This window comes from Sinocyclocheilus rhinocerous, unplaced genomic scaffold (genome assembly GCF_001515625.1).
Source record: "Sinocyclocheilus rhinocerous isolate Xijiao unplaced genomic scaffold, SAMN03320098_v1.1 scaffold1185, whole genome shotgun sequence".
Lineage (NCBI taxonomy): Eukaryota > Metazoa > Chordata > Actinopteri > Cypriniformes > Cyprinidae > Sinocyclocheilus > Sinocyclocheilus rhinocerous.
The window spans coordinates 342911-357143 of NW_015627555.1; the positions used below are offsets into that span (position 1 = coordinate 342911).

General features: G+C 35.6%; 2 protein-coding genes across 2 annotated transcripts in view; both read left to right on the plus strand.

The window, feature by feature from the left end:
- Nucleotides 1-489: 489 nt before the first annotated feature.
- On the plus strand, nt 490-11046 carry LOC107731194 (epidermal growth factor receptor kinase substrate 8-like protein 1). Its single transcript, XM_016542202.1, has 16 exons — nt 490-602; nt 948-995; nt 4007-4094; nt 4256-4314; nt 4895-5048; nt 5147-5235; nt 5421-5495; nt 5718-5866; nt 7014-7158; nt 7238-7269; nt 7373-7481; nt 8018-8155; nt 8240-8369; nt 9897-10062; nt 10159-10291; nt 10853-11046. The coding sequence occupies exons 3-16, from the start codon at nt 4007-4009 to the stop codon at nt 10937-10939; spliced, it is 1554 nt and encodes a 517-aa protein (XP_016397688.1). The 5' UTR covers nt 490-602; nt 948-995; the 3' UTR covers nt 10940-11046.
- Nucleotides 11047-13425: 2379 nt separating this feature from the next.
- Nucleotides 13426-14233, plus strand: part of LOC107731071 (myosin phosphatase Rho-interacting protein-like) — a 12231-nt gene continuing 11423 nt past the window's right edge. The window contains exons 1-2 of the mRNA XM_016542058.1: nt 13426-13569; nt 13682-13766. Coding sequence (XP_016397544.1) covers nt 13553-13569; nt 13682-13766 — 102 coding nt within the window. The 5' untranslated portion in view covers nt 13426-13552. The remainder of the gene's footprint in view (nt 13570-13681; nt 13767-14233) is intronic.

The window sequence follows — 14233 nt, forward strand, 5'->3', positions numbered from 1 at the left end:
AACAGCATTTGTGCATTACTTGGCAAGGCGTCTGAGGCAATAGACAGAATTCATATCAAAATGACACAATCACTGCAAGTGAGAGGTAATGCACTGTAAGTGTGGGAGTGTATTTTTACTTGAGAAATTCTTCTATACATCTAATAATAGTTGTCCTTATTTTGAACAGAAACAATCAACATATAGTTTTGCACAATTTCCAACAACTGAGCAAGCTACAGAGTTTCATGAGAATAACAAATATTTCATTACAATGAGAAATAATTGTTTTAAAAAAGGCAAGCAACAACAATACATCACTAAAACAATCTACGTATCAAAAGCTTTGCAGTAAGAAAATATCACTCTAAATGTATTGGGTGCTGACAGCACACACCACATAAATTGACCCAGATTCACGAAAGTACTTCAAATAGATTAAACACTGAGGTAACAGCGCTTCTTTACACCCGTGAATGACAGAGAAACAGTGGAAGAGAAAAAAAAGAAAGAAAGGGGGAGGGTATGAGAAGAATGACAGATCTAGACAAACAAGCTTAGCCTGAACACACTAAACTGAAACAGCGACTGATGCAGTTCTTTGCCGAAGACTTTGTGGCTGTGTGAGTATTGGATTTTTTCCACTTGTCTTTATGTGTGAATACATATGTTTATGTGGTGTTTTACACATTACTTTTAATATATTCTACTGTAATCTAGTTTGGACCCCTCAAAGTTTCTTATAAAAATCTTATCTCTCTGAAGATCTGTTGTGTTTATTGTCTCAGAGGTATGTAAGAGGAATGCATTCATCAGAATGTATTAACACAGGTTTCTATGCTCTTCATATCCTGAAACTCAGATGAGAGAGAAAGAGAGAGAGAGAGAGAGAGAGAGAAAGGAAGTCCAGGTTTTCTTCAAGTTAAACAGATCAACTTGTTTTTCTTGTTCTTGCATTTCTCTATTAGGTGTAAACAGAAGATGTGACAGAAGGAGGTGCACACATCTAACACACGGTAAGACTCTTAAACTAGCCAATTAAATCTTTATAATAATGTCATGGAAACTGATACTTTATATTAATACAGTACTAGCAATTTTGGCAACAGGTGTATTATGTTTTTATAGTTACATGCAGATCCTAGTTGCAATGCACACTAATGCTTTCCCCTGAAGGATTGGAAAGTATTAGGCCTACTTCATCTATTGCAATGTTCAATGCGTTGTAATCTCATATCTAAGAGCTATATTTTGTGTCTTGTACCTATTCTTTGGCGATACAATGACATGACAGTGTGAATTCAAGCAAGTCATTGAATAGATCTCTGCTAATAATAGCAGCTGTGATAAAAATCCTGGGCATAGATGCTGCCACTCCTCCTAAACAACACAAGAGTGTTTAGCCAACGCAGTGATTTTGACATGGTGATTGTGTTGAGTTTTTAATATGGTTCTTGAAGATTTCTACTTGCAATTTTCAGGAATATAGTGGGTGTCCAAAAATCTGAAAACCAGGTATTCAAAATCTAATCTAAACCTTGAAATAAAAAAAGATTAGGATTTTGAAACATTTTAAACATTGAATGTTAAGCATTAAACATTAAATTAAGAATTATTATGACATAAAATGAAGATCAAATGTTTTAGATTCTGCACTATTTCTAGGTCACTCAAGTACATTCAGGGCATCGATCATGACTTATTGTATAGACAGTCAGATATTCCTGCTTCCACTGAAGCACAAGATGCTCTATGGATCATCTCAAATCATGCTGGAGAAAATGATCACTCATTTTTACACAAACTTGTTATGCAGTCTATTGCATATTGCCTATTGCCATTTAATTTATTTATTTCCAACCATCCATACATTTTCCTAACTGCTTGTCCTACGTACAGTGATATAGAAAAGAATCACCCCCCTTTAAAATAATCACATTTTGTTGCTTTGCAGCTTGACATGAAGATGGATAAAGTTTTTGTTTTATCCAGCTGAATTTACTCAGTGCAACTTATAACATCCAAGTGAAAGATACAACACCAACATGTCAGTTTTGGAAAAATAGCTTTCCTGCAGCATTTCAGTCCTTGGTAGTGCAACTGAAGCAAACAATCAGCTATGGGTGGCAAAGCACTGTCAAAAGATCTCTGGGATAAAGTTGTGGACAGGCACAAGGAGATGGATACAAAAAAATATCAAAGGCTTTATCAATGCCTAGAAGCACAGTGAAGTCTATTATTAAGAAGAGGAAGGTATTTGGTACAACACAGAGCCTCCCTGGATCAGGACGTCGCTCCAAACTGAATGGAAGAGCCAGGAGGAAACTGCTCAGAGAGGCGACCAAGAGGCCTACAGCAACTCTGAAGAGTGGTCATTGTGTGCATGTGACAACAATTTCACAAATTCTCACAAATGTGGCTTGTATGAGAGGGTTGCAAGAAAAAAGCCACTCCTCAAGAAAGGCCACATGCAGTCAGACTGAGCTTTGCCAAAACACACCTTGAAGATTCTGAGGCAGATGAGACTAAAATTTAATTATTTGGCCTCGACACTAAACAAAATGTCTGGCGGAAATCCAGCTCACCATCCAAATAACAGCATTTCTCCAGTAAAGCATGGAGGTGCTAATATCCTGTTCTGGGTGTTTCTCTGCAGCAGGTACTGGAGCACTTGTCAGGATAGACGGAGAAATGGATGGGGCAAAATACTGTCAAATTCCTGAGGAAAATCTGCTGCCCTCTGCTAGAAAGCTGTCAATGGGAAGAAGGTTTACCTTTCAACAAGACAATGACCCAAAGCACACAGCAAAACTGAGCACACAGTGGTTGAAGGAGAATAAGTTGAATGTCCTTGCATGGCCTAGTCAGAGCCCAGACTTCACTGAAAATCTGTGCAATGACTTGAAGCCTGCAGTCCACAAACGCTCACCATCAAATTTGGTGTTATGTCTTTCACTTGGATGTTATAAGTTGCACAGAGTAAATACAGCTGGATAAAACAAAAAACGGTGTCTGTCTTCATTTCAGGCTGCAAAGCAACAAAATGTGATTATTTTAAAGGGGGTGATTCTTTTCTATACCCACTGTATATAGGGCTGCGGAGATGCTGAAGGCTGGCATTTATTTATTTATGTATTTAAAACAGGAAAATACACATGAGAAAAACATTTTTATCAAGTGGTCTCAGACTTTCGAATCCATCTGTAAAAGTTGAGTTGTAAATTTTTTATGACTATTATTATTGTTTTTTTAACTGTTAACATCCTGAAAAGAAATGTTCAGAGACTCTGTAACAGCTCTGGTGTGACCCCACAACCAAGAAGCTCACTGATCATAAGATCATAAGAAGATCTGAAAAACTTTTATTGGTTTCTGTTGGTCGGAGGCCATAGATGTGACTGAGCTAATGTGCGGTAATGTATTGGTTATGTATGGAATGTCAACCTTCTTTATCCGAGTCTTAAACAACAAATGAGTGAAACTCTCAAGCAACCCTGCCAAGACCAGATTTACAAAAAAGCCATTCATTGAGTTTGTTTGGAAAAAAATAAAAAATAAATAAAATAAAAATCTGAACAGGCGTGTCTTAATTATAGGGAGTTGTGGTAGCCCAAGTCCCAAAGCTTAGTTTATTAAACCATTTAAAGAGATTCTGTCAGGCCCCTTGGCATAGTCGTCTCACTTTTTTGTTCAGTTCTTCAGTTTATAATGTTTTCTCCCCAATAGCCCACTACCCAATAATCCTCTTTGATAATTGGGTTCTGGTAGCATAATGCTGTTTAACTAAATGTTTAGTCCCACATAAAGTGGTGACCAAGGAACTGTATATATTATTTAAGTAGATTTAAAAATTCAGAAATTGTTTGTTCTCTTAAATGCATTTGAAAAGCAACAAATGTGCCCATGCCATGAGTTTGTTAGCAGGTGACCAGGTAAAGCGGTCAATATGATGACAGGAATTTTATCACTGTCTATATAATTTTCTCTGTTTTTTGTCTTTTCTATTTTCATGTTTTCGCTTTCTAAGATGGCTGCTCCCCCAGTTATCCCTAGGAGACAGTCTAAGTCTACAAACGACACAGCTGCTAACTTACGTCCCATAGGTGTAAATGCATGTGCATATATGTCTATTTTCTGTATGTCTATTTTATAAAATATATACGTAATGACAATATATATATATTTTTGATAATATGTAAATTTATATATATATATATATGTGTGTGTGTGTGTGTGTGTGTGTATTTCATTGCTCTATACTTGTATCTTTTCTTAGTAAATGGAGGAAACAGAGTGAAAACAGATACACATCTGATGCATGCACAGAGAGAAGTTGTAAGTATGACCGTTAAATAGGACACTGCCTGTTGAATAGAATGCAGACCTAAAAAAAAAAAATTTCGTTTTGTAATAAAGGAGACCAGGGCTAGTTGTCACACTTTTTACACCTGTGAAGGTTATTTATTTAAAAAGAGATTAAAAAGAGGGTGTATAAACACACCAGTATTTTGCAATAATTTTCAACATTATCGCTCAGAAAAAAAGTACAGTTCATTGAATGCAAGTTCACCTTTATGACAACAGGCCCCACTATTAGGGTATATGGGGTAAGTTTTCACTTTGAAACCTGTCATTAAACATCCTATTCTATATTTAGCAAAACAACAAATATAAAAAGATCAAGCAATTCATAATTTTTTTGAAAACATAACATTAAAAATATGAAACTATTGTTTTTAAGTACAACATTGTAATTAAGAACCTGAGTTGCCCTGACCTGAAAAAATATGATGTTACTGGGATTTTAGCTTTAGAGAAAAGACATGAAAGTGCTTGAAAATACCACTGTTTGTGTAATTGGACTTATTGCTTAAAACCTTACAGTTTCCTCCTTTCTTATATCCCCCTCTCTTAGGAGCTGGTGAATTACTGTTTTGCTGATGTGGAGCGTTTCATGGCCCGTCTGCAGGAGACAGCAGACGCTAAGAACATTCTAGAGCAACTGAGCACTAAGAAGAATAGCAAAAAGAAGGAGAAGAAGAAAAGCAAGAAGAAGAAAGAGCAGGATGGTGAGAGAGATGCCCCCGATGACCTCCATAATTCTCAAGCCTATCCGAGACCTTCAGAAACATAATAAATCATAAATCCTAAACATCTGTGTTTGTAGATGGCCCTCTCACACAAACGGTGACCCCGCCATCAGAACAAGAATTTGTGGATATTTTTCAGAAGATTAAATATTCCCTCTGTCTACTGGTAAGGTGACGAATTAGACAAATCTTTCTAAATATTGCCTTTTATCCCCGCCAAAAGGGAGGTGTTTTTCTCCAGCTATTTTTTTTGCAATTTTGTTTGGTTGCTTGAGTAGTAGAGCAGAAAAGACAGCTTTAAGAGCTTCATAAAACTGCTGTGCTTGACCAGTGTGTGTGTCTGTGTTGTAGGATCGCCTGAAGATGAAAATCTCAGAGCCAACCGCAGAAGAACTCTTGCACCATGTCTTCATCCCTTTGCACTTGGTAAGAGTATTACACACACACACATCAGACATCCAGAGAGACTCACCCAAACACTAACATTCACATGCCTAATTCAAAATCTATTATACATAGAATTGGCAACATAGGTACAACTTCCTCTAACTTTAATTTAGAAGAGAACAGAGGTTAAGTTTTTCCACAAAATAAGGAAAGAAATTGTAATTGCCATATGGTGTATATGGTTTGTTGTATGTTCACCAGATGGTAAAGACCACAGGTGGTCCTGAGTTGGCAGCAACAGTCTCCAGCCCCGCTATGACCAGTGGAGCAATCTCTCTACTACAGCAGAACCTTAATGAACAAGAGAAACAACTGTGGAATTCACTCGGATCAAACTGGACCATGCCATAGTCAGTAACAAAACCGTAGAATGGATATCACACTATTAGAATGCACAACCAAATAGATATCTACTTTGAGTTTGAACCTCGCTTAAACTGTTTATTTACTCACCCTAACGTTGTTCCAAACCTGTATAACTTTCTTTTGCTTTGCACAAAAAAGAACACAACATAAGTTCTAGTTTTTCTTCGCTACAACAAAGCCCTGTATCTTAAAAAAATAGCCGTTTTGCAAAAAAGGCTTTATATTACTTATTTTGATTATACTGAGTTCAAAAATATCTTTAAAAACTTTTTCACATACAAAAAAAAAAAAATATATATATATATATATATAAAACACAGTTCGTAGTTCGGGAAGAAGGAGGCGGGAACCGGCGAACATTTAAACATAATTTAATAATGAAATAAACACACAACTGAAAATAGCGCAACAGCCCCTCACGGACGACTGCCGCACACAAACAAAAACAAAACAACATAAATCCAGGCCTGGTCCTCTTTCGTCTTGCACTGTCGTCACTCCTCCTTTTATCCTTCCGGAGCTCCTCCGTGGGACTCGAGACCGGTGAGTGGCGCAGGTGTTGTGCATTATCACTTACTCCACTGGCCTCACTCCGTTCCCACGGCTCTCGACCCCGCCCCACTCGTCACAATATATAAATATATATATATTTATCAAACTTTAATGCACTTATTAAAATAACAAAAGCAGTCGAATGTTAAAAGTTGTGGTTTAATAGCAAAAAGAAGTACTCAAAATATATTATTCTGCAAAGGAATGGAAAAATATGTCTTTGTGGCATTTTTTTCTCTGGTTATTATTGGATAAGACTTATTCACCTTACAAATTGCTATCGAAAGCAAAACGCTGTGAAAAGCACATCATATTTTATGAAAAAGTGTGACATGCAAGGCACTATTTTTGGAATCAACACCCCAAAATTAGTAAGAAACAAGTATAGGATTTCATTCAGCAAATATGATGCAGGGTGGCGTAGTATTATATTTAATGGGGAAAGGAGTGTTTGAGCTTCAAAAAGGAAGGAAAAGCACATTATAAAAAGTGTAAATTCTCTATTAAGGGTTCGATTTTGCTAAATAAAGGCTTTAACTAATGAAGATTGGTTAGTTAACTCCAGTTTGTGTTTGTCAGCCCTCAACTCGGCAAGACTGTGAATCAATACACACCTGTCTTTCTGGATGGTTGGCAGCCAATGACCATAGACGCATACGGACAACCCATCGAGGACCCCATAGAGTCCCAGCACAAACATGAAGCACTTATGCAGACTCAGCAGGTATGAAACCTCACACTCACTGACATAAACACAGCCACAATACAAACCACCTTCAATTCCTTCCTTTCTCTTTCCACAGGCCCGTCTAACTGTATACCAGGAACATGACGGGTTAGTATTGACCAGTCAGCTGTGTGTGTGTGTGTGTGTGTGTGTGTGTGAGTGGGTGTCTTTGTGATGCCACTTTGTTTCATTGTGTGTGATTTCGGTTTAGGATGGAAGACTCCTTGCCTCCTCATGAAGAAAGGCTGTACCGTTGCAGTTATGACTTTGTGGCACGAAACAGTAGTGAACTCTCAGTATTACATGGAGAAACTCTGGAGGTATCTTGCATAGACATACATACAAGCAAGGCTTCCCTTTTTGCACTTATTTTAATTCACATGTATTACGACTATGACTACACACGACTATTCAAAAGTTTGGGGTCAGTAAGATTTTTTTCAAATTAAATGTTTCTTGAACATCAAATCAGCATATCAGAATGATTTCTGAAGGATCATGTGACACTGAAGACTGGAGTAATGAAGCTGAAAATTCAGCTTTACCATCACAGGAATAAATTACATTTTAAAATGTCATTATAAATGTCAATATTTAAAAACACAGTTTTGTGAACATATGTTTTATTATAAAAAAATTCTTAATATTATAATATAAAATATTTAAAATATGTATTTTTATATTAAAAAGTTTATATATAAAATGTCACGTTCCAAGCCACATGAGGATGGGTTCCGCCACATGTTTTCCCCATATCTTAAGGAATAGCTTGAATAACACCAATTGACAAACACTCCGTTTACTACATTTACCCTTACTTTGTCTCTCTCTGTGTCTCTTATGCTCTCTGTCTTAGGTGTTAGAGTCATCAAAGCGATGGTGGAAATGTAGGAATGAATACAGCCAGATTGGTTTTGTTCCACATAATATCCTCGAGCCAATCAATCACGCAGAAGTTGACTCTTCCAACGTAGTAATGCGCAAGCAGTCCATGGTAAAGGCATCATGCGCTCACATATGTAATCAGCAACACACTCACATGCTAAGTCACAAACTAATTCCTATCATATTTTCATAGAAAGCTCCTATTCCTCCCCCAGGAGGAGGGAGGTTCTCCTGTGTTCTACCCAGTTCCACAGGCAAAAATGCATTCCACCCTGATCCACGCCCCCACAGTATGCCACCAATTGGAGAAAACGGAGATAAAGGTAATGTTTATAACTGCACTATTTGTAAATTAGTGACTTCTAACTATTTAACAAATGCCTTTTATTCAAAGTATGATTGCAAGTACAGTACTTCTGGAGTAAAAGTGAAATACCTTGAGGTTATGGAGGATGGTGAAGTCATTATTTATCGGTGTTGTATGCACACAAATGAATGGCTTAGTGTCATTTCAAAAATTATTTTGCATTTTATTCATTTTTCTCCAGTATTAGTATTTGACTCTCAGGAGTACTTGATTTTGATTGGTCATTTGTGACATTCTGCAGTCAAATATATCCGCAAAACTGTATGTTTGACCATTTGTACTTGGCAAAAGACTTTAACACTATGCCAGTTTCATTCTGGGTATTCTTTTTTCTTCTTCGCATAATTAAAACTTAATTAAATTCAAATCAATAATTATTTTATAGTTAATAATAATAAATATTGATTTAAATAATAAATGTTATTTATATGTATGGATTTGTTCTTTTGGTAAATAGTTGTTTAATAAGCTGGATGCTTTAGAGTCACATGATCAGTATCATAAAACAAAACCCTTTCAGAATTATACTCAAGGACAGTACTTCTGGAGTAAAAGTGAAATACCTTGAGGTTATGGAGGATGGTGAAGTCATTATTTATCGGTGTTGTATGCACACAAATGAATGGCTTAGTGTCATTTCAAAAATTATTTTGCATTTTATTCATTTTTCTCCAGTATTAGTATTTGACTCTCAGGAGTACTTGATTTTGATTGGTCATTTGTGACATTCTGCAGTCAAATATATCCGCAAAACTGTATGTTTGACCATTTGTACTTGGCAAAAGACTTTAACACTATGCCAGTTTCATTCTGGGTATTCTTTTTTCTTCTTCGCATAATTAAAACTTAATTAAATTCAAATCAATAATTATTTTATAGTTAATAATAATAAATATTGATTTAAATAATAAATGTTATTTATATGTATGGATTTGTTCTTTTGGTAAATAGTTGTTTAATAAGCTGGATGCTTTAGAGTCACATGATCAGTATCATAAAACAAAACCCTTTCAGAATTATACTAGTGTAATTTTTGTATTATTTATATACTATTATATACACAATTTTTATTAATATTTTAAATTAGCTTTTATTTTTATAATTTCAAAGAAATTTTTTGTCATTTTATCAGTTTTTGTTTTTAAATTATTTACATATAGCTTTAATTAATTGTTATTTCGGTTTTAGTTTTTGAATTTTAGTACTTAAACTTAAACATGCTTATTGAAGTTAGTTAGTAATTTAAAACATATATATGTTTTAAATTATTACAGCTCATTTCAACTACCAAAAGCATTTTTAATAGTTTTAGTGAAAAATAATAAAACTGAATGAAATGAGACCTTTCTGGGATTTTTTTTATAATGACCGACTGACTGTATATTATCCCATATATGTCATATCAGAGGATGTCATAAATGTCCACTTTTAAAAATTTATATTTTATTTGATTTCTTACAGTAATATTTATGTGTGTTAACAGTATTTTTGATGAATGATGAGCTCTTGCAGCGATTGGCTAATGGTAAATCAGCATCAGTACGTCCAGTGGTAATTAACAAAGCAAATGAGACAACAGCACCGCTGGACTATCACTCCTCTCAAACTGAGGTTCAGGGGTGGCTCATGGCCAAAGGCTTCAGTGATTAGTGAGTAAAATACACACATCACATGGACATAACAATCTGGAGCTAAAACTGATCTAAGACCTTTTCTCATGTGTTTAATCTCTATCTCTGTCTCAGCACTGTACAGAGTCTGGGTGTCCTTACGGGAGCTCAGCTCTTCTCTCTGAATAAGGAGGAGCTGCGTGCTGTTTGTCCAGAAGAGGGAACCAGAGTCTACAGCCAGATCATGGTGCAGAAAGCACTGCTGGAGGTAAATCACTCACTCACAGAAACATTCTCACAAAATATCATGCCTTCTCATATTTCCCTTTGGCAGTTTCAGTTGTCAGAACTCAATTAATAGAAAAGGGATCTTCTGTCAGTCACCTTCGACTGGGGATAGTTACTGTGAATATTTATGGTGAGGTCTGAGACCAAATTAAAAATGTATTGAGGGAAAAAAATAATCCCTTTCTCTCTTTTTAATTTAAGATTAGAAATAAACAGTTTTAGGATTTTGAAAAAATCTAAATATTAAACAAAAACGACTTAAAATGAAGAATATTTCATTTTAATTAAATCTTTAACTAGGTTTTTCAAGCAAAAGCATTTTAAAATGCTGCATTAATAGGTCAATAGTTAAATAATTCAAATGTAGTGAAATAGAAGCATTTTCACTTACAGTATAGAAGTCATTTGTCAGAACATTTCAAAGCTGATTTGTCTCAGTGAATGTTTAAGGCGACTGGAAATCACTGAACAAACAGGAGGGAAATTAGCAGAGATAAATGATGATTCTCTTCATATCTGTCTTGTCGTCACTCTGTTTCAGGATGAGCGGAAGGCCACTGAGTTGGAGGCCATAATGAAGAAACAGAAGATGAAAGTTGATCTGAAAGCAGAGGGTGGAGAATTTTAATGGATATCACTTTCACTCACACATTCAGACAAGCGTTTATGCTAATGATTTTACAGACAGGTGTGGCATGAATTAAGATCTTTTTAAACATAATGCTCTTTGTTGGTTTTGTCATTGATAATATATATATTTCATCATTACCACTACCACAATCGTCAGTTTAAATGAGTTATTTAGTAATTTTACTTTATTTAAAAAAAAAAAAGTAAATGTCGACACTTTCACATTTCCCCCCAAAAACGATGTTTTCTGCACGCGAGAATCGGTGTCATCGCTTTCAGGCCAACATCTTCAATAAAAGTAAATGTCAAAACTGCTTCAAAACCGTGGATTCGCACAAACTCGGCGAAGTAGATCTGTTTCAGGTGAGGATATAATTTCTTAACTTTTTTTTTTAAAGTGACATTAATTTTATGTTATTTTATTTTATTTAAAACATAAAGAATAGAGTAGATATCATTCTCTGTCACAGACTAAGCCTGTTCAGGTGGGCTGGCTCCTCCTGGCCCCAGAGGACACTGACTTCAGCAGTTCTGGCCACAGGAAACGGGTGATGGCGCTGGCATTTCCACAGATTATTTCCGTCAGATACAGCCCGTTGATATGTAACTATGTTTTAACTGTAGCCTTAATCTTTCTTTGCCATCTCTGTTATAGAAATGGCAGAGGAGATATTTTGTGCTTTACGAGCATGGGCTTCTACGATACTCTCTGGATGAGATGGTGAGGTTTTACCCATTTTTCATGCAGTGTTTCCTAACCTTTTTTGTACGTCACTATCCCAAGCTTACGTATCCCCATGACTGACACCAGACCAGAAATTTGTTTATTTTGATTCATATTATACTGAATGTCATTTAGCATTATCATTAATAGAGTGCTGCAATAATGATGCATTTTTGAAGGCTAACTTCCAGGCTGGCCAACAATAACACGTCTTCACCTTGGTTCCTTTGACAAAAACCCAAAATAATTTTCCATTGATTTTTGGATTATTGCAGTGACCAACAAAAGTTTAGAATTATTATAATCTTTCCTTCTTTGTGTAATGACAGACCGACTGTTTTCATCTAGTCAGGTACACTGCCCCAAGGAAGTGTAAATATGACCCAGTGCTGTGAGGTTCTTGACGTTTCATATCAAACTGGCTTCCAGAACTGTCTGAGGTTGTGCTTCACTGACAGAGACTACTACATCCGAACAGAGAACACAGACAGCTTCAGCATTAGTAGGTAATACACTTACTGACCTGTGGTGTGAACTTGGCCACACTTTACAGCTACTTTGTCATTAGTTGTTTTTTATCCCAATTGATATGCCATCATATAGAAATCAAATCTGTATATTCCTTTATGTAATGTATTTTAACTATAAATAAAATTCATACAAAATACTGACGGTATATATATTTTAATGGTATTCATATTTTATCATATTCATTTTTTATCATATTCATACAACCAGAGCACACTGGGTTCTATATACCATAATGCAACTGTACACAGCTTGACCTTTCCATTGTTAGGTTAATGAATTGAAAGTGATTCTAACATCTACTTTTAATGTATTGTTTGACTACACTACAAGTTCAGGGCATTTTCACACACACAAAAAAAGGTAACTGGGCGTCATTTCCTGAAATAAATATAAAATGTAGTGAGGTCATGTGGCACATGTAGTAGCATACCACACTGTAAAAATTAAAAATAAAACATTAAAAACCTGCCTCTAAATCTGTCTTGTACACCCTTAGGAAGTCAAAGCAAAAAGATACACTTAAAAGCAGTGTTGGGGAGTAACTAGTTACATGTAACGGCGTTACGTAATTTAATTACAAAATAAATGTAACTGTAATCAGTTACAGTTACTAAGAAAAAATGTGTAATTAAATTACAGTTACTTATGAAAATGTTAACAATTACAAAGGGGATTACATTTGAATATTTACACACATCACCGACTGTTTTCATCTAGTCAGGTACACTGCCCCAAGGAAGTGTAAATATGACCCAGTGCTGTGAGGTTCTTGACGTTTCATATCAAACTGGCTTCCAGAACTGTCTGAGGTTGTGCTTCACTGACAGAGACTACTACATCCGAACAGAGAACACAGACAGCTTCAGCATTAGTAGGTAATACACTTACTGACCTGTGGTGTGAACTTGGCCACACGTTACAGCTACTTTGTCATTAGTTGTTTTTTATCCCAATTGATATGCATTATACTATACAATCATATGTTGTGATGTAATGGACCAAAAGAAGTGAAGTCAAGTTGATACATTTCTTGGGGTTTTTTTTGTGACAAAGTGCCAAAACCTCAGCTTTGTTCACAAGTTCAGCTAATATCTTCTCTTTCTCTCTGTCTTCAGTCTCATCTCTATGTTTCTACTTGAGTGTTATAAGTCACTAAATCTCAGCAAAGCTGATCTAATTCCTTAAGAGTGTAATAGAAGGTGTCAAGGAGTCTTGGATTAGTGTGTGCTTGTGTTTCTGTCTGTGCTGAGAACACCAGCTTTAGAACTGGCTCTTTTGGGGTTGTTCAGTATTGTTCTTTTATTGCTTGTAATTCTCTGATTCCTTGCAACTGGAGGTTTTTAGTCTAGAAGAGTGATGTCCAGAAAGCAGAAGTAAGAACAATCTGAAAGCTTGCTTGAGTTTGCATATGCGTGTGATTTCTAGTCTTGGTCCATTTTTGGGGTCTGCCGTGTATATGAATTTGAGGTTGTTTATTTCATTTAGGTGGCAGGAAAACCTGATTGTTTACCCCAAAGCTGCTAAATCAAATCAGAAGAAGAAGGGGAAGGATCCAGCCCACCCACCGCAAGTGAGTCTTGTTCATATTTAATGGTATTTCATGCAATCTTGTTCTGTGACAGGCAATGCCAGTATCCTATCTAATAACCTTTGCAGGTTATTTCCTTTGGTAAAATATGAATAAGTGGAACAATTAATGTAGTATTTCTGTTGATTTTAAGTTTTTTTCCCTCAGTGTTTTATCCCAGAATTTTATTTTAGTGCAGTTTTTAGATGCAACAGATTTGTCTAATTTCCAGTTTGGTGCATTTTTTGTCTTCTGCTTTGTCAGTATTTCATTTGTGATCTACAAAGTTTAGTTGCACTAATCATTTAGTGGGATTTAGTACTATTATTCAGTGTTTTTTTAAAAATAAATATTCAGGATGACTCACAACCAACTTCTTCTATAAATGGATTACATATCGAGATTTGGAGATCATAATATCACACTTAGAATACTATTTTTAGTAAATAATACATTCCTATTACCTAATT

Bases quoted from the DNA above. Each gene is read 5' to 3' on its own strand.
- LOC107731194 (XM_016542202.1), top strand. From the start codon at position 4,007: ATGGCTGCTCCCCCAGTTATCCCTAGGAGACAGTCTAAGTCTACAAAC. The intron at 4,095-4,255 runs GTGCATATATGT...ATCTTTTCTTAG, and splicing joins TCCCATAGGTGTAAATGCAT to TAAATGGAGGAAACAGAGTG. The intron at 7,482-8,017 runs GTATCTTGCATA...TCTCTGTCTTAG, and splicing joins TACATGGAGAAACTCTGGAG to GTGTTAGAGTCATCAAAGCG.